General features: G+C 31.4%; 2 protein-coding genes across 3 annotated transcripts; both read right to left on the bottom strand.

Annotated features, from left to right (window-relative positions):
- Positions 1-5,787: 5,787 nt before the first annotated feature.
- Positions 5,788-8,730, bottom strand: LOC109182275 (HMG1/2-like protein). Of its 2 annotated transcripts, none has more exons than XM_019332403.1 (7): positions 8,660-8,730; positions 7,277-7,336; positions 7,060-7,143; positions 6,915-6,972; positions 6,739-6,783; positions 6,553-6,633; positions 5,788-6,025 (listed from the first exon to the last, which is right to left on the bottom strand). In XM_019332403.1, the coding sequence occupies exons 2-7, from the start codon at positions 7,324-7,326 to the stop codon at positions 5,993-5,995; spliced, it is 351 nt and encodes a 116-aa protein (XP_019187948.1). In that variant the 5' UTR covers positions 7,327-7,336; positions 8,660-8,730; the 3' UTR covers positions 5,788-5,992. The 2 variants fall into 2 exon arrangements, with proteins under 2 accessions (XP_019187948.1, XP_019187949.1); XM_019332404.1 differs by having other exon boundaries at positions 5,788-6,022.
- Positions 8,731-13,736: 5,006 nt separating this feature from the next.
- Positions 13,737-16,769, bottom strand: LOC109182274 (transport and Golgi organization 2 homolog). The gene is made up of 5 exons (XM_019332401.1): positions 16,600-16,769; positions 16,235-16,418; positions 15,570-15,776; positions 14,509-14,700; positions 13,737-14,004 (listed from the first exon to the last, which is right to left on the bottom strand). The coding sequence occupies exons 1-5, from the start codon at positions 16,680-16,682 to the stop codon at positions 13,864-13,866; spliced, it is 807 nt and encodes a 268-aa protein (XP_019187946.1). The 5' UTR covers positions 16,683-16,769; the 3' UTR covers positions 13,737-13,863.
- Positions 16,770-21,180: the final 4,411 nt, after the last annotated feature.

The raw sequence follows: 21,180 nt of genomic DNA, 5'->3' as shown, positions 1-21,180 counted from the left end.
CAAAATTTTCTCAACCTACTAAGTGCAACTTGGTGGAACTAGACCACAGCGTTTGACTTAGCTTGGAGTTACGAATCGCGTAAATAAAAGATAAAATCCGGTTGTGCACATATGTCTGTGGTTTCTGTAAGTATGGTTGAAACAACAATTAAGCACTCAAAATTTATAAAGTTTAAATTAAATGCTTCAACTTAGTGAAAATTTACAATCAAATTCTTTTTACGAGTTTTCAGATTAAAAAAAATATATTTTACGACGATATGACATATTTAGCTTATGTCTTTTTTTTTTTTTTTTTTTTTTTTTTTTTTTTTTTTTTAAATTATAACTTTGCCCAAGATATTATTTTCAATCTTCATTTCTAACAGCTATAGAGATAGAGGTTTTCAAGCAAAGAGATAAAGATTTTTCAACGAAGCGACCACAAATATATGGCAACGGTCGCCTTCTTCAAGTTGAGGAAGGCGACTAGCTGATCGCCTTTTTTTTTTTTTCTTTTTTTAATTATAAAATTTTCAAGATATTAATTATTTTCAAATCTTTTTTGGTCTTTCTTCTTGTGCACTCTTCTTTTAATAGCTTTGAGATTGTTTAATTCTAAGGTGAAACTATTGAGATATTTTAGCTCCTCAGTCAACTTAGAATTATCACTCTTTTTTAGTAGCTAATTATTAGATTTCAAAAGATTGTGCTTATAAGGATTTCAAAAAATTTGCTCGACATTTCGAGAAATGTATCATAGTGATTTTTTGGTGCCTTATTTAAAGATTTAGAAGAGGACGTGTAAGTTACATATTCTTCTTCATTTTCATTGGCCATGAGACATCTCAAATTGATATCCACGGTCTTACTAATGTTACATTCAGACTTGTCTAAAGAACTTGGTTCTTTCGATGAACTAGTGGATTCATTCAGCTCTAGGTTGGCCATCAAACACATAAGCTCCTCTTGTTTTGATGAGTCAGAAGAACTGGTTTTGGAAGAACTTCCACTTGATTTGCTTTCTTCCAATTGATTATCATCATAAATGAGAGCCTTCTTTCTGGATTTCTTTTCATCTTTCTTCTAGTCATGTTTCTTCCGATCATCTCTCTTGGAGCTCCTCTTCAAGGTAAGGACAATCCTCCTTGAAGTGCCCGAGTTTCCTCCAATTACTACAAACCCTTTCAGAGTTTCCTCCGATTCTTTTTTGTTCTTCCTCGAATGAACTCCTTCCAAGGATGATCTTCCTTAAAAGTTCATAAATAAAGCTCATATGAACATAGAAGATAGCATTGAATGTCCTTATCTACCATAAGGTCACATTAGAACTCTTTTATCCGATCTGACTCCTTTTGGTTACCTCATTTCGAAGCCTTTCTTCCGGATACTTCCTTCCGAGATTGCTTCCTTCTAGTCAACTGGATTGCGAAACCTATCTAAAATTACAATAATTTATGAGAGGTCTAAAGTGCTTACACATATTTTTCTACATCACCGAAATCTATTACAAATATTGAGAATAATCCACAATAAAATATGCATCAAGATAAATATCATCTACCCAAAAATTAGCCTTAGCTTTGAGCAAGCTAAGTTTACTGATGTTGCTCTCTAGTCGCTTCGAAAAACTAGTTATGTTCAATTTCTTTAAAAAAAAAATATTTTTCAAAGTGATAGAAATTAGAAAATGAACAAAAAGAATTCCAGACGGTAGTCCAGGCTTGCTGTTGGCCCATAGTAGTTAATCTCGTTGGGGTTCTGGTTACTGATCATTGCTGGTGCGGTTTGGGAGGTTTGTTGCTATTGGCGGGCCCGTGCCTATATCTTGACCTGCGAGTCGTTTTGCTTTGGCCTATGCGCCGTTGTTCTATCTGTGACCATAGTCAGATTATCTGTATATTTTGTTTAATTGAGATGTTCGGACCTAGCTATTAGCCTACCACTTGGGCCTTTGGCGTGTGAGCCGCGTTGTTTGGCCCGGCCTATGTGCCTCTTTTGTTTGGAGTGTAACAGGGCAACCAATAGCACTGGAGCTTGAGGAGGTGTTGCGGCTGTGTTAGCAGCTCTACTTGGTTGCATTGTGGTGTAGAGACGTGGCATTGCAACGTTGTAGGGAGGCGGCATGGTAGCGTGTCACGATGATAGCAAGGTGGTTGTTCCCCTGGCTAATTGCGGGAGGTGTCGGATCTTAGCTTGTTTTGAGATAGGCCTTCTCTGCTTGTACGAGTTGGACCGCGGGCGTGTCAGGATGGTCGTGTGGTGGTAGTTTTTCACTATGGCATCTACAGATGTGTTGGTCCACACCTCTAGTTTGGTCTTGTGCTAGTTGTGTTGGCATAAGCCGGGCCGTTAGTTTATAGCCTTGGGCCTCTTTGATGTAGATATTTATTTATTTTTCCTTTGTTTTTTAGACTTGGTAGGTTTTCGCCATGCGGGGCCTTAACTCCTTGAGTTTGTATGGGCTCTGCCCTCCTTTGATTAATAAATTAATTTTTTTTTTAAAAAAAACAAGTTTAAATTTAAAAAAAAAAAAAAGAATTCCTGACTTTTTATTTTTAACCAAATAGAACAAGAAAAATACTTTTTTTTTCCAAATATAGACTTGTTGGAAAGTATACATATCGTCTTCATTTTTACGGCAGAATTTGCTCCTTAACGAGTAGCTGACCGGCCTGACCCATTCAAGTTCAAAGTACAATTCACGGTCAACCTTTTCTACTCTTCCATCAAAGTCATCATCTCATCCCATGTACATAACATACTTTCAAGTTTATAAATATGCCTCTTCTCATTTTCTTTCCCATCATCAAATTCTTTCACCAACTTCAATTCATATCACCTACCGTACCTCTGATCTATATGTTATTGTTGTTCCTTAACCAACAGACATTAAGAACTAAACACACATCCGATCCAATGAGACATTATCAACCTAGTCTTGTTTTAGTACTTATTATTCTACTGTGCATCAAACCTTATGAAGCATGTAGATCAGTTCCTGCTGACAACAATGAAGACAAGTGGGCGACAAACAATCATCTTTTTCTACCATCTCTGCAATGGAAACCCGTAACCCCTCCCAAATCCAACCCCGGCACCAACTCGGCTCTTGCTGGAGCAAAGAACTTTGCAGCAGCAGGGTTAACGTTGCCTCCAGAGAGGAGTCATCAACTCATCTTTTGCTTCCTTCTCTGCAATGGCGGCCGGTAACCTCTCCGTCAACTAACCCCGGCCACAACGGGGCTAGCACGGTGAGTGAGCAGAACTTCGCGGCTGGAAAAATGATGACTTTTCGCCCATCATCTCCTTCTTCAAAACACCATAGCCACCGGCTTCCGGAGGGGTCTCACAAGGCTGCGAGTTAATGTTAGCAGAAGAATAATCTCACATTTGACGTTCCAATCCTAACGACTCATTCATTCATTTCTTCATTCATTTTTCTTATTTCCCTTTTTTTTTTTTTTGTTGTTGAAAATCAATTAATTAATCACCTTCTTAAGTCTTAACAACATGTACGCAATCTGTGACTGCATGGGCAACTGTATACGACCAGCATAGTGACGACTGAATAATTTTAATATGGAATTACTTTTTTGGAGTAATGTATCATATTATATATTTTTAACTCTTTCGGTTAAGTAATGTGGTAATGACTCAAAGGCATATTATTAAGACTCTGTATTCTATTTATATTATAATTCATTCTCACTTTCAGTGTATTGTTGTACATTTATCTTTTATCATTAATGATTGGAAAAAACTTAATTGTGTGAACTCAGTCTTAATTCGTGAGACCAGATCTGACTCATTAACCAAAGATTTGACCATTAATCAAATATCTGATCCGTCTTACGGTTTGAGACCCGTGTGACGGTCTCACACAAGTGTTACCTTTAATGACCTGATTAGACCTACTATTTGTACTCTTATAAATACATACATCTCTTTAATGAATTATATAAATTAGATTGATCAATATAAATTTGAATTCTTCCCAGAACTATTGTTTTCATTTGCTATCCGTAGACCAAACAATCCATACATGCAATCCCTATCATCACTGCCACCGCCAAACCCTAACGTTGTGCGACCGTCGGTCGGCAACACCACCGCCACCACCAATTCAATATTGTCTCTTTAACCCTAGCCCCAATAAATACCCTACAAATTAAAGAACCACCACTTTATCTCCATTAAACTTACTTTCTCAAACTATCTCTTCATGTATTCTATAAATTGGATTGAGCAATATAAATTAAAATTCTTCCCAAAACTATTATTTTCATTTGCTATATGTAGACCATGTTGAGCATATAATAACCATTAATGTGTAATCCAACTATCAGCTTATGCTTTTAGTTGAGATGGAGCACATGCTTCAATTGACCAAACAATCCATAGCTGCAAACTCTACCATCAGCACCACCGCCACCAACCTTGACGTTGCGCGACCGTCGGCCGCCACCACCACCTTCGATATTGTCTCTTCAACCCCAGCCCCAATAAATACTCTACAAATAATCATCACTATATCTCCATTAAACTTACTTTCTCAAACTACCTATGCAGGAGGGAACAAAGATGTAGAGCTAAATTGTGAAGCAGCTTTGTGAAAGGGCTACTCACTTGTATTTTTATAACAAAATACATAATGACAATTTTATAAAAGTTTATTCAATCTCTTCAGACTTTTAACTAGCTAAGAACCACAATTTAGTTTTACATGCATAAAAGTTTACATTTTTTGGAAATAATAAGACAGATGCCCTAAATAGGATTAAAGGTAATTGGAGTTAAAATATATTCAGTATAATGTTAAGGTAATATTATATTCTCATAATCTTAATATAATATTCACAAAAATAGTCATGTTCAATTTATTTATAAAAAAAAAAAAAAACATTTTTCAAAGTGATAGAATATAAACAAAAATAGAATTATTCCTCCGGTTTTATTTTTAACCAAATAAGAAAAGAAAATTACTTTTCTAAATATAGACTTGTTGGGAAATATACGTATTTGACTTCATTTTACAGTATAGTTTGTTCCTAGCTTAACGAGTAGGCCTGACCCATTCAAGTTCAAAGTTCAATTCACAGTCAACCTTTTCTATTCTTCCATCAAAAACAATACCCCAACGAAAATATCAAAGTCATCATCTCATTCCCCGTACATACCATGCATGCATATATTCAAGCTTATAAATATTACAATATTATTTATTGTAAGTAACAATTTATTTATTTTAAATTGATATTAAATTTTTTGTAATAAGTATTATGATTCTTATAATAAGAAACAACATGTTGTCTACAACCCAACACGTTACTGAACAAGGATTCATAAAAAAAATATCTAGAGTTTGAACAATTTAGAATTATTTCACTCAAAACGATGTCGATTTGAGTGAAATAACTCATTTAAAAAAGAAGGGAACAATAGCTAATCAACCGATTAGGCAACTAGCTAGTCTGTGCTTAGGAGGCCTAAGCAATTAACCTAGACAGCACTTAGGCGGCCTAGTCGGCCGCTTAGCTAGCCAATTGCCTAGACCACAAATTATTGTGATACGCTAGGCGGCCGACCAGCACCTAGCACTTACACAGTGATTAATTGGTGTTTAGACGAGATTTTTGCAACACTGTCTCAGCAACAACGAAAAATGTAACAAGAGATGTCGTACGCATTGCTTTAATCCAACAAATTTACGATCATTATTAAAGAGTTGCTTTGAGGAATTACCGGAACACAAACAAAGAGTATGGAAGCTATAGCTAGATAATATAATGCCTTGCAGAAATACAAAGTACTCAAAACCTAATAGTTAAGGAGAGAAACCGTATATACTTTCATCCCAATCTACCAACTACAATCTATAGTAGGGGCAACATTATAGAAGCTATATACTTTTCTACTAGAAAAAAATGTATGGGGAATAACAACGATAGTCCCATTAAAATCTATAAATAAAAAAAAAAATCTATAAATAATCTATATAAATATCATCCTCCTATTCCAAATCTTCATTGTTCTCTTGCTCCTGCTGTTAAAACAAAATAAACAAACAAAACATATTAAGAAAAATAGTATTGAGGCCCAGTTTGGTAACATAATTAGCTTATCAATTAATTTTGACTTATTTGACCATTATTAATATGAGTGTTTGTAACAACTTGTTGCTCCAAAATGATAAAATTCAAAGCAGCTTTTTCAATCAGCTTCTTGAAAAAGTAATTTTGTATGTAATTAACTATCAAACTAACAGATAATTTACCAAACACTTTTTTACAATCACCTAATGCTATCAACTAGTCAAACTCACTAACTCAATCAACTAACAATTATTTACTAATTCAAATACCCCTAAGTATATCTTTATATATTGCAATTCTCTTCCAGTCTCAAAACTATCCTAGACTCTCGCTGTCTCAACGAATTTATAATTCTCTATTATTTTTTATGCATCTCTATAGTTCGAATGCAATCTCAAAATATAATATAATCATAATAATAATAATAATAATTAAAGATATTATTAAAAAAGAGAAGAAAGTATAGTAAATTATTTACCGATATCCCTAGATAAGCTGTCATCTTTTTTCCATATTCCTCCTTCCTTTCCTCTGCTTTATCTATGTAGGGGGCTTTCTCCTGAATTTTGAAATTGCAATTTAATTGCAAATTCATTTTAGAAAAACCATTCAAAAATTTCACCAAATAGAATAGAATTCAAATTTTAAATAGTTAAGAATTTACCTCTTCAGTCATAGACCTCCATTTATCTCCAGCAGCTTTCCCAACCTATTTTCTCAAACAAATTTAAAATCAAACACAATAAATTTAAAAAAAAAAAAAAATCAATTCACCAATGCTCTCTAATCTAAACTACAATTAAAAACAAAAAAAAAAAAACAAAAAAAAAAAACACTTACAACACCAACTCTTTTGTTGTCTGGGTGTTGTTTTCTGTACTCTTCTCTAAACACTTCCCTATAACCCAAAATATTTAAAAGGATTAGAATTTTTCAAGACCATATAATATAAAAGAAAAAGGCCTAAAAAAAAACTTGGACATACATGAAGAGGAGAAAAGCGCTGGGAGGCCTTTTAGGCTTGTTGGGATCCTTAACTCTCTTCACTTTTTGCTTCCTTATAGCAAGCCTAAAGCAAAATCAAAGTAAGATATTCTTTCCCGTATGTTCATTGAAAGCAAAGCACAAAATCATATACTTCGTTGAAAATAATAATAATAATAATAATAATAATAATAATAATAATAATAATAATAACTTACTTCTCAGTTTTCCCAGAGCCAGCTTTTGATTTCTCTCCTTTCATAGTCATCACTAAAAATCTAACAAAAAAAAAAAAAAATGAAAACAAATCAAAATGTGTGAAAAACTAGAGAATTTTGTTAAGACATTATATGCATGCATTTAGTGTCTATAGTTAACCCATCATGTGCCCTCAATTTATTTTCTATAAACTCCACACATAATTTTTACATTAGGACCATCATATAACAGTTGTCTATCATAATTTTAATACCTCAGGATAGCCCAATATACTTTAATGATTAAATATTTAATCTAATAATTATGGTTCAAAATCAGTTTTAAACAGTCCAAAACAGATTAAAAATCAAATAAATAATCTGCCCAAATTAGCTCAAAATACACCTACAAAAATATGAGGCACAAAGCCTTATTAAAACATTTAATCGGCCCAAAAGAGGTCAAACTTGACTAAAATAGCCAATAAAGTAGAAACCAAACAGACCTTAGAGAGGTTTTAGTAATTTCCTATTAATTCTGATTCTGATTTTTTAATTTGGCTTAATACTATTCCTGGTTGTATTGAACATTTGTTTTAATGGTGAAAGTTCTTTAGTTTTTTTAAAAAAAAAATTCTTAACAAAATATTTCCAGAGAATGTATTTTATGAATTAGTATGTTTGGACTTACTTGAGAAACATAAGAATTAAATTATTTAAAAAATTAATTAAGATGTTTGATCCGATTAAGTTTTCCTATAAAAATTTTTAACATCTCTAATATATCTTTGTTATATATAAAGATTAAAAAGAAAAAATAAAAACATAACGTATAATTAAAAGTTTAATAAATTACTTGTAAATCAATAAATTATATGCCAATTTATAAGAGACTTTTAACCTAACCCAAAAAAAATATCTAATTGAATAAATTATGTAGAATCCCAAGAAAAAGAATTCTATCTTCTTAGAAATTTACTTTCATTAATATAATTGAATTAGATTCCCATTCACCCGAACCTTTCTTAAAAAAAAAAAAAAAAAAAAATCATATCAAACATGAAAATAATTTTTCCAAGAAAATTCAAACTTTCTTGCTACTATACACCATCCCAAAACTTTGCTTCCTTACTGGGCCAAAGGCCCCAAATTGGGCCTAGGGCTCCAGCCCACTTTGACTGGAGCCCTTTCGGGAACAGCAGCGGAGCCCCATACGCCGCCGGCGAGCTGACGCAGCCAACAGTAACCAGCGGCAAAACTCGGCGACACCGCCGGCCGGATTGCGCCGGCTCGGCGCTGCTGCAAGGCAACGCCTCCCTCAACCCAGGCCACGCAAAATATAATTAGGGTTTAACTATTAACGTAAACCGATTGGGTGGCCATTAACGTAAACTGGGAGCATACCTGAAAATCCGAACTAAAATCGAGCAGTCTCTCTCTTTGTCCCTTTGGTCTAATTAATGTAACTGGTTAATTAATAATTATTCAAGTCATAATAAATAGTTCCTTTAATTTCCTAATTTTAGTAGGACTAGCGATCGGCATTCCCTGTGTGATGTACAATATGAAATTTAAATTTAAATAACTTTTATGTTAGTAATGTTTAAAAAATACATTAAAATTAAAATAATATAATAAAGCAATTATCAATGAAATTCACAGTGATATATATATATATATATATATATATATATATATATATATATATATATATATATATACACTGAAAATACCACATGAGATTTAGAAAATATAAATTTAAATAATTCAAATATAGTTATTTCAAAAAAAAAATTCAAATGTAGGTACAATATGAACATAATTATGGAAATTACACATACAAAAAATATTAATATTGTATCACAAATAAATTACAAATTATTAAACACTTCATATGATAAATAACATTTGTAGTTGACTACAACATTCATCGGAATCCCCACACATCAATTTTTTTTTTTTTTTAAGTCATTGTAGACTAGTAACTTTAGACACAACTACATATAACTAATCATGATTAAACATTGATTTCTTCCAGAGAAATACAACAGGTTAAAGTGTTATCTACAATTGTTGCAAAAGGGTCACTAACAAACTGTAATAAATTTTCAAATGGTACAATCACTTCTGAATATTCGATCCGTCATTAGGCCACCAACTATACCATCATCAATCGCAGCAATCCACTTGGAAAAAATTTCAAGTTTTGCAAAATCAACACTAGTCTGCAATTTTTGTAAATGCGATTTTTTTTTTTTTTGTCAACTTTAGAACCGTACAAATCTACCAGAGATAATAAGAACTGGTAAGATTTGTCTAAAGTCACCAACCAAAACAACTGTTTTCCCCTAAATGTCATTTCAGAACTAAAAGGATCGATGCATCTTATTAGATTTCTCATGGTTCAATCCCAATGCTTCAAAGCAATACTTATGCATCACTGGAGCTTCATCCAAAATGACCAACTTGCATTTCACAATCAATTTGGCAAGTTGACTCCCTTTTTTATGTTCCACGTTGAGTCTTCATTTCGGATGCTTAGTATGACACTTTATTTGAGCTATATTTTATGCCCTTTCTCGCCTATTTTGTTACCTATTTTGGTGTGTTTAATTGGAATTCTGAGCTAAATGATGTGTTTTGCATATAGTTTCACCCAATTGCACAATTAAGGGAAAAAGAGGCATGTTAGAGCGAAAATGAGCAAATGTTGAGCGAAGAATGCATAAAAGGAAGCAGAAGGATATCTTGAAGTAACTCGAGAAGAAGATGTTCAAAATAGGAGCAAAGGTAAGTCTGTGGCGCAGACCAAACAACGCTCACATGCGTCAGCAAGCCCACGCAGGCAATCTGCCTCGCGCACGGTACACGCCCTTGGGGTGTCCATTTCTACAGACGGTTGCAAGAATGCCCATGTCATCACCCATGCGCCGAACCCTGACGCACAGTATAAATTGATAATTTTAGATCTCAAAAAAAGGGAGGAGAAGCAGGAAGTAGTGAGGCGTAGGTTTTATGTTTTCTTGTGAGATTTTCATCTTTTAGACTTGGTATTTTACTCTTAAAGCTTAGATTCTTGTATTTACAAGCTTGAATCCTATAAGGATCAAGTATCCACTATATTTTGAAGATATGTGTCTTGTTTACTCTTATTTGCTTTGATAGTTTTGTACTTTTAGTTTATATAGTATATGAGTAGTCTTATTTGGGTTTGGAATGAGGTTTATATGAGATTCTTAATGTCTATTTGATATCTATTACAAAGAGGGGTAAAACCTAATTTAGGGTTCCTTGTGTTGTGAGATGATTTTTTGTGTTGAGATGTGGGGCCCAACATTGCCAACACATTCTTAATTTGGAATTTGACAACCAATTGACACGGGGTTAGCATATCTTCTTGATTTGACTCACAACTAACAATATTCCTCTAGACTCATCTCACTACCGTTAGATTCCACTACGAAAGTAGGTAATTCTAAGGTTCTAGACTGTTTGAGCCTTGTTTGAAAGGGTCGGTAGCGTCACGAAAGTGAGACAATCATCATTTTTCAATTCGTCTTAACATTGGATCATGAAAGTGGCGTGTAAGCCTACCGAATTGGTGTTGGCAGTCTTGAATCTTGAAATTGAGTTTAACTCTCCTTAATCCTTAGAATTGGCATTGAATCGAATGTTTCCTCATTCCAAACCCTCTTTTGATTATTGGTTATTTACTCAAATTGTTTACTTTCATTCCCCTAATCCCTAGTTGTTACTTAGCTTTCACTAATTTCCTCTCACCTTGTGTCTAATAGTTTTCAAGAATTATGCCTAAAAAATTTGTTTCTCCCAAGGATGATGAATTAGTATGACAAATGTAGAGTGGGCAATCCTTCCCTCAAGAAAAAGAAGATAAGTTGTTCCGCTGGATACCACATTAAGAGCAATTAATTACGCCTCTCAACCGTATAATAGAAGATAATGTTCTCAAAACAAAAGGTTTTGTCTATTCCACTATATCCAATCACAAAGATCAATCCACCTCCATTTCTATTAACATCGCCTATCACATTATCGTAAACATATTTCTGCTCATCAGTCAATTGCTTAATTAATTTATTAAACTCTTTAGCCATAGATGCTTGATCATACCACATTTCTTCATACAGAAACCCATTTTCTAGCTACCTGACGCAAATTATAAATAGTTTGTACTATCATTGATGGATAGCATTCAAAGTTGTGGCTCCATACACTCAACAACTTATTGATCTCAATCAAAGTATAATTTTTCATCTACTGATATGTTTGGACTAAATTAGAAAATATATACAATGATATAGTATAAGTATCAATTTAAAAACAAAGAAACCAAAAGTAACGATTGGAACACATATATTGGGTCGCACTATATTGGCCACCATAGCCGAGAGGATGATTTTGGACTCATTATGATTGTCCTTCACCACATTAGATTTAGAATTATTATTCTTCTTCTTATGTGTTTTGCAATTAGTTGACTTGTAGCTCTTATTGCCACAATAGAATCATTTTTCGTGGAATTGTTTCACGTTATTCTTGAAGTCCTTCTAGCCCGGAGGCAACAAGTGGATAACAGATTTCACTTGAAAGGCTTCACTCACGACCATTCCTTCATCAATCATCTCGTTGAAGATCATATGCATGTCTTTAATTTGATTCAAGACATCCCTCACCATCTTGTAATCAAGGAATCAGCTAACAACAAATTTCTTTGCCCTATCGTCTTCACTCTTATACTTCAAGTCTAAAGATTCCTACAACTCTTTAATTGTTATCATCAATTGACAGTATGCATTGACTGATGGACATACATGGAGATCTCTTTTGTTGTTTTCAATTTATAATATACACTGACTAATGGACATGCACAGAGATCTCTTCCTTGCTTCACACAAACTCATATATGATAAATTCCTCAACAACAACATAATACGATGGATATGATTTTTTTTGTCCATAATTTTAGCGGATATTATGCAATCAATTTCCTGTATAATTACACATTTTTCACTTTTATCAAGAAACGACATTATCCACATTTTTAAAATTCCACTGTATAAATTATTAGAAAATAAATTCAAAGTTCTATTAAGAATTTAAGAAGTAGCAACACACACGCATATATATATATATATATATATATATATATATATATATATATATATATATATATATATATATATATATATATATATATATATATATACACATGAGTGTGTGTATTGCTATTAATAAACTAACCATGCATGGATCGTATGGTCTACTGATATTAGAGCATCCCCATCAGAGTATAATATGGGGAGATTAGTACACAAATATGCAGCTCAACAGATGGGAGAATGAAAAAAAAAAAAAAAAAAAAAGAATTCTCCTGCAAAGAGTGGGAGAATGGAAGAAAAAAAAAAATAGGAAGGACGGGCGGACGCGCTGATTACCTTTAATTTTTTTTTTTAATTTTTAATTTTATTTTGTTTTTTGTTTTTTGTTTTTTGTTTTTTTCTCTCCCCATCCACATTCTCTTTCCTAATCACTCTTACATTCTCCCCCCAATTCTCCCCAACAGATAATGTTGCTCTTAGATGAGAACAATAATATTTACACAACGTTTTATTATAGATCAATCGCATTTATAAAATACATGACGAAAGTAGATATAGAAGTACAAGAATTAGTCCTAGTTAAGAGATGACTAAGGAAAGGAGGAGTTACAATAATATAGAGAAAATGAATTGAAATTCTAACGCTAATGAAATACAGAATCCTTATATGGACAACTTTGAACATAAAAATAAATCGGAATGGCTTCACAAAAGTGGACTAAAATCAAACGGAAACTAAAAACTAAACAATTGTATATTGAAACTGTAGAACAAATTTCTAAACTTGATTTACAATGAAAAATATAATTTAAAATGTATGAGATTTTCGTGAAAGTTATATTACCTACAAAAACCTTATTTAAATTAAATACTCATTAAATAAAAGAGACACATGCAATAAAAGTGAATGAGTACAATAATTTTTACCTAAAATTCAATAATTTTATGATAGAAATATATAATTTGCAAAAAATAAATATAAAAGAGTTAATTCCAGCAATGGTCCTCTGACTATATTGATTTTTCAAAATTAGTCATCGACTTTTAATTTAGACACTTTATATCCTTTTGACTTTCAATGAACAAAATTCCATTAAGGATTAAGCAATTAAGTGAATCTAATGTATGAAGTTGCATATGCAAGGAAGAAATACGAAGAATTATATATTAGACACATGAAATGACTACTTTACCCTTTCATTTAAAGTTCATTTTACAGTCATCAGACGAAATTAAAGGACCTCAAATGAAAAGAAATTGAAAGTCAAGAGACGTAAAGTGTTCAAATTAAAAGTCGAAGACTAATTTTGAAAAATCAGTATAGTCAGAGGGCCATTGTTGAAATTAACTCAATATAAAAGTAAAGAACGAATAAACACAGTAAGTCGTAACAGTTGTCCTGAGTGTTTATTGTACAAGTCACTAGGATGTAACAACATTAACTTCCTATTAACATAGACCTCCATAGTATACAAATACCAATTTCCATCAAAGGCTTCGTTTCTTCCCATATTGGTAATTGACCTTTTTCTCCTTCCACTTGCCATTCTCAAGAGACACCTCGTAGAAATCCACTTCCCCAGTTCCATCCACGCTTACCACACTTGTACTTCTAGTACCATAAAGCCCCTATACACATCAAAATGGTAATTTTATGGTATTCCATTCTATGAAGTACTGTATGCAAAATATTCAATATCAACAGATATAAATTATTCATATATATGGACAAATACTAAATTATAATAGAGTCAGTAGTATTCAAAAAATTATTCATATATTTACCATCTCCTTTTTCATGTGTATATTGACTGTGTAAGAGTCACATAAAAAAACATTTTATTTTTTCATGACAGAGAAATTAGCAGCCATTATCCGATAATGCATGTACACTGGATAAACTCCGCATTGTGACTTTAGTTGGTAAAGGACCACAAGAAAGTAAACCAACATAAATTGTTCATAGCTTACATGTTTAAACCAAGAAATCTAATAGGTTGCTCCCACTGGGAGTACTATTTTAATTCGTATATTGGGGAAGATTAATTATATTGATTTAGTTTCTCATACTATATATTTGCAATATACGCAAATGAAACCAACAAAATGAAGAAATATAGTTAATTAATTTACCAGGGGAGTGTCAACTTGGACAAAAATAGAACTGAGGCTGAATTCCCAGTCGAGAGAACATATATGAGGCAATAAGGTGTGGTCAGCTTTAGTTGTGTCTCGCATCACTTTCTCTACCATTTCTTTCAAAGGTAAATCTTCTTCTTTTTCGCCAACCATCATCTTCTTGAAATTCATTTTCAGACGTTGACACTTGGAAAAAAAAATTGCAAACACGAAATTTCAGAAAAAAAAAATAAATTAATAAAAAATGTTAATTATTGCAGGATTAAAATTAATTTTTTGACTAATTTAAACAACCCGTTAAACAATTGTCAGCTGTATATCAATTTTTGGTCCAATTTGTACAAATCAATTATTGACCCACCACTTATACCGTATGAAAAAATTTAGGGACGTCAATCTTAGCAAGAAACTGATGAACTGATTCGATAAATCCAAAATCGATAAGTCCAATGATTCGAACGGACAACTTGAAATTTAGTGGGCTAGCTCGATAGGCCAAGCCACTTATACTGTATGAAAAAATGTAGAGGTGTCAATTTTAGTCAGAAACTGAGAAATTGACCCGATAAATCCAAAACCGATAAGTCTAATTACCCGAACGGACAACTTGAAATTTGGTGGGCTAGCTCGATAGCCCAAGCCACTTAAGGCTATATTCTTTGTTTCGCAAGAAATGTGGAACAATATATATATATTATTTAAGCTCATCTTTAGTAATTTTTATTAAATTTGTAAATAAAATTTTAATAAATTTATTATTTTGTATGAAAATAAATAATGAAAAAAACTTATTTTAATTATTACATTATAGTATAGATATATTAATTATTTTTAATTGGAATTTAGAAATGGAGATTTATATTATTGATTGGATAATGTATAACTTTATATTTATTAGTGTAAATGCACTAGTTTATCATAATTAAAAATTGATCCTGCCCGATAAGTCCGAAATCCGATAGGACTAGGCTGAAATTGAACAGTTTAACCCGATTGGCATTCATTAAGGAAAAAAAAAAAAAAAAAAAAAAAAGTTGTGAGTTGAGAGTTGAGACCTTAGGCCAAGGAGAGTCGAGGTTTGCATTTGAGAGGACATGAATACCTGGAGTGACCTCATGAATGGAAATGGGTTCCCCTTTAGGCCTGTTGGAGATGTAAACCATGCTTTTGCTTTCAAAATCTGCCATTATCAAGTTGAACCCATTGTATTCATGCCCTTCCTTCACCAATTCCTTTGCAAATTCCTTAGGACTTTTACTACTCTACAATCACCGCAAGTTACGTCATATATTATTTGTTAGATTCTTTAATATTTGATAATAAATAAATGTGATCAGACAATTCATAAGCACCAATAAATATAAAATTATTTGTCAGGCTGTTAATTTGGTAACCAAGATTATAAGTTCGGCTCTCAATAAGAACTGTCCGTCAACTATGAGCAACTTAAGCTAAGCTTGCTTAACTCCTTATGATCCTTTGCAAGATTAAATCACAAGACGGAATTTACCCGACCTATATGTTTTCTATGAGGTGCCAATCGATATAGATATCAAATTACACCTGGTACAACCATGTATGTATTCCGGGTTGTACCAATTCTTGCTGTCAGCTCATAAATTTAATTTGCAAATATTATATTAAAAGGGTAAAATAACCGACGTTAAAAAGATTTTTTCTTGTAGTAATGTACAACAAATGAGCATGGATATAGTAGTACCTGGAGAAAACGAACAGGGAGGTCTCCTCTGGTTCTGGCTTCAGGGAGGGTGTGAAGTTCCAAAACATTAGTCAAGAAAGCCACCCTCCCTTCCCTTGAACAAGCTAACCATGTCCCCCCACCAACCTCGTCTCGCCCTCCTAATATTTCACCTCCTTCCCACCACTCCAACGCTTTTGTCGCCCTGTAATTAGGAATAGTTCATGGTGCGGAATGACACTTTATCCTATAATATCTCTACATATATATATATGCACCATTATATTCATCTTTCTAAACACCTATCTAGCTATTACTAAAAAAACTTCAAAAACCCAGTAATATATATAAAACAGAAATTAAAGTACATCGATATTTGGACTTGCCTGCTGTGATATTCATCTCTGTTGAGCAAGAGAAGAAAAGGGTACCTGGGGTGTGCTTGCCAAACAAATATTGCAATGCACATTATTATATGTGAATTGCAGAGACTAAACCAAAGTTGTAGAGAGAATATATAATATTGTATTCAACACTGATGATATGGTGATACCAAAAAGAGGAAGAATGAGGGATATTTATACATGCAGTACTATACTATAATTTGGAGACACTATTATTATAAAAAATAATACCATCGAAAAAGGAAGGCTACGAATACATAATAAAGCTTATCAAACTATTCAGAATCATTAATTTGTGTGGGGATGAGTTGGCTAAATTCTTTGAAACGCCTATATATCATGTTTCGATATACTCACAAATTTTTGAAACAAAATCTGATCTTAAATTTGTTTTGAGTAACGATATAAGTATTTTTTTTTTTCTTTTGACACGGGATGACGTGACAATATAAATATATTTCTTTTTTGACATGGGATAAGGGTGTTCAATTTATGGCAACCGATCAATTAAAAGGGTTTCATTTTTCATGTAAGATGGTTTAAAATTTTGGTTCCTATATAGCTTTATCTTACCCAAAATTAGGTGTTTAAAGGCCAAGACTTGATTTGCAATACCAAATAAAATACAAATATGAAAAATATTTATTTTTCTTATTTGTAATAATGGGTGCTTTACATAGAAAATATTTATTTGTCAACATTTAATTACCAATAAATAAATTACCTTTGAAAACTTCTAGATCAAATCAAATATTGAACAATAAAACATAATATTTGAATTCAACCATAAATATTAGTCTAGACATAAATTTTGATATTACTAACAAAATTATCGAAACTTTTAAGTTAAATCCATGTGGCCATACTATTATGAATAATATAATTTAGTCGATTATATATATATATATATATATATATATATATATATATATATATATATATATAGGGTCAGGTTCCTGTGAGGTCAGGTCTTCACGTGCGGTCAGTGCGGCATACACCATTAGGTATGCATAAATGCACCACACAATGTTTGTAAATACACCATTATGTGTGGTGTATTTTTTGGCATTTCATTCTAGTGTATTTTTAAACATTGTATGGTGTATTTATGCATACCTAATGGTGTATGTCGCATTGACTGCACGGGAAGACCTGACCTCACAAGAACCAAAATATATATATATATATATATATATATATATATATATATATATATATATATATATATATATATATATATATATATATATAAGTCCTTAGAATGGATCAAATGAGAATAAGTCCTTAGAAGGAAAATAAAAACCAATCTCAGCCTTACATATGAAAAAATAATCGAACGGATCAGATCAAATTTTTTAAAAATTGCGATAATATTTTTGTAATTATCACCAACTCTACTATGCAAACTTGAACACTAAAATATGTAATTCTTAGACTTTTCCAGGTTTGCACATTTAGTATTAAAAGATTGCACTTAGAGTTTATGACTTAGTTTTTTGTTTTATTTGATTTAGTCGTTCACATTTTACTACTTAAGATCTAGCATTTACAGTCTAGATTTAAATTTTAACATTTTCGTTTATTTTATAAAATTTACCAATTTTGCATATTTATTTATTATATATTGTATATTTAAGTGTTTAAGTTTGTATAGTGAAGTTGATGATAATTAAAAAAATATTATTGATAAAGTTATAGAGATAATAAAAGTTTTTATTAAAATCTTTTCTCATCTGACGTGATAATTAAAGTCTTTTTATTTTTAAATACTATGAATCATATATTATTACATCAGATCATGAAAATTTCCAGTTAAATTTTTTTATTCAAGTAACTTGGTCCCAACATTATTGTCTACATAATGTATAATTTGTTTAGGTTTTTCCAGTTTTCAGGCTACGTTGTAACAAGTCAATAATGCCACGCTATATATAGATGTTATCCTACTCAATTCATGCCTATCATATCCAACAACGTAATTAATTACAAACGTCATTTTCTGCTTAAACTGGTTAAGTCCACAGTCTACTATATACCACCGGCTAGCTTGCCAAAATCTCTTTAAGTATAGCGTATAGGTTCTATTATTTACAATAAATTACATTACTTTAATTTATTTATTTTTTTTTAATTTGGACGTGAAAGGCAGCCTCAAGACAGAGAAAATATAATGATTAACGAGAGGCAAAGACCTTGTGGTCAAGCGACATGAAGTGATTTTTTCAACGGGGAGATTATGGGTTTGAGTCTCAGTTAAAGTTGTTTTAATTCGTTGGGTTTCAGTAGGTTGAAAAAGTATACGAATTTTAGGAAGAAAAAAAATATTATCATGAGACAAAATTACCTCTCCCATAGTTTTTAACTTAAAATTGATGCCCACAACAATAATAGGCATTTTGGACTTTATACTACTTATTCCCTTTCAATTCACATGTATACCAAACATTGGAATTGAAATTCCCAGTAATTATATTCCTGTATACCAAACACTGGAATTTAGGGGGGTGTATTCAATCATAACTTTCATAGAGTTTTAAAGACTTTTATGAACTTTAACAGGGCGTTTGGTTGGAGGGGGGAATTGTGTGGGAAAGGAATTGTAATTCCATGGGAGTTGAATTACTGTGAATAAAGTGAGAATTTAAATTCCAGTGTTTGGTTGACAGTAATAGAATTACTGGGAATTTCAATTCCAATGTTTGGTATACATGGGAATTGAAAGGGAATAAGTAGTATAAAGTAAAAAATGTCCACTATTGTTGTTAGACATTAAAATTTTAGGTTAAAAAAGGAATGGGTAATTTTGACTCATCACTATTTTTTTTCCCAGGAATTAAAATCACAGGGGGGGGACATGGGATTTTAATTCCATGAAAATGGGGGAATTGCAATTCCATGGAATTGCAATTCACTCCAACCAAACTACGGAGTTTAATGGCCTTTGGAATTAGATGGGAATTAAGTGGGAAGGGAATTTAAAATCTAAACAAACGCCCTGTAAAAGTTTGGGGTATTCAATTCAAACTTTTAGAGAGTCTCTAAAAGTCAGGCCGTATTCAATCAAGATTTTAAAGAGTCTTTAAAAGTCATGTGGTATTCGATTAAGACTTTTATAGAGTCTTTAAAAGTAATGTGGTATTCAAAAAGTTATGAACTTTTGTAGACTTTTTAATTTTAAGACTTTCGTAGACTTTTCCTTCTCAAATATAAATAGTTGAAATCCAACCATCAACCCCAAGATTTCAAAATTTTCTTTCTAACAACTTTGAATGTTTTCTCTCGCTATTTAAACTCTATTTTTTCTCCCTATTTAAACTTTATAAACCTATCTAAATTTAATAAAATTATTTTTTTCTTCATTATCCTATATTTTCCTCATACCTAAACTCTACCAATTTTTCTCTCTCTCCTAAACTTTACAATCTTCCTCTAAAAATTCTAAATAATATTATTTTTACTTCATTATTGCTTGTTTATATTGATTTTTATTTTTTCTATGAATTTTTTATTGCTAACTTTCTCTAATTCTCCCTAAATACATGAACAAAACAAATTTTTCATCATCTAATTTTAGTATATGTTTCATAATATTCATATAAATACTTATATATTTTGATTTTTATTCTTTTTATGTTTATATTCGTAATATATATATTTCCTTTTTTTTAACAAGTTACTACGAATAGCGAACTACTGTTAGCAACAACATTTTGGGGTTGCAAACAGTAGCACCTTTTTGTTGTTCGCAGTCTCTTATTGCAAATAATAGTTCTTTGCGTGATTCCTAGCAATATATCAAGTATATATATATATATATATATATATATATATATATATATATATATATATATATATATATATATATATATATATATTAGATTTTTTTTTATTTTATGCAACTTGTAATTATATTTTTAAATATTTTATTTGATCAATTCTTTTATTATAAATTTTATTATTCAATATTGTTATGAATTTCTAATGAAATAATTTTTTTTATGCTTATTAATAATATATATATATATATATATATAAGTAATTAGCATATAAGTCTCAATATACTATGGATAAAAATAATAATGTTGAGAATGTTGATGTCGGTGAAGAACTATATAATAAGAAAATTATATAAATGATAAGAATCAAAATCATTGAAAGTTTGCAAGGATGTATTCAATTTGGAATTTCAATGACTTTTGTAGACTTTTTAAAATAAAAAGTTGATAAAAGTCTATGAATGTTTTTTATATAGACTTTTATAGAGTCTTATAAAGTTTTAAAAAGTTTTGAACGACTCTATGAAAGTCAATAAAAGTTTATTAAAATCTATAATTTTAAAAGTCTTAAAACTCTACAAAAGTCATGATTGAATACACCCCCCTTAAATTCTCACTTTATTTCCAGTAATTCATCTCCTATAAAATTGTAATTCCTTTCTCATGTAATTCCCTGCCTCCAACAAAATGCCTAAATGTAACACGGTCAATAGTATTCCAAAAACCAAAAGAAAAAAAAAAAAAAAAAAAAAAAAAACAAGAGGCAATGCCAATCTCTTTCTCACGT

This window comes from Ipomoea nil, unplaced genomic scaffold, assembly GCF_001879475.1.
Source record: "Ipomoea nil cultivar Tokyo-kokei standard unplaced genomic scaffold, Asagao_1.1 scaffold1043, whole genome shotgun sequence".
Classification (NCBI taxonomy): domain Eukaryota; kingdom Viridiplantae; phylum Streptophyta; class Magnoliopsida; order Solanales; family Convolvulaceae; genus Ipomoea; species Ipomoea nil.
Note: the sequence above shows the minus strand (reverse complement) of the source record. Positions and strands in the feature narration are given on the sequence as shown.

Coding starts and splice junctions, on each gene's coding strand:
- LOC109182275 (XM_019332403.1), bottom strand. CDS start 7,326: ATGACTATGAAAGGAGAGAAATCAAAAGCTGGCTCTGGGAAAACTGAG. Junction 6,973..7,059: donor AGCGCTTTTCTCCTCTTCAT/GTATGTCCAAGT, acceptor TTTGGGTTATAG/GGAAGTGTTTAGAGAAGAGT. Junction 6,784..6,914: donor ACAACAAAAGAGTTGGTGTT/GTAAGTGTTTTT, acceptor TTGAGAAAATAG/GTTGGGAAAGCTGCTGGAGA.
- LOC109182274 (XM_019332401.1), bottom strand. CDS start 16,682: ATGTGCATTGCAATATTTGTTTGGCAAGCACACCCCAGGTACCCTTTT. Junction 16,419..16,599: donor AGAGATGAATATCACAGCAG/GCAAGTCCAAAT, acceptor TCCTAATTACAG/GGCGACAAAAGCGTTGGAGT. Junction 14,701..15,569: donor TCGACTCTCCTTGGCCTAAG/GTCTCAACTCTC, acceptor TTTTTTTCCAAG/TGTCAACGTCTGAAAATGAA.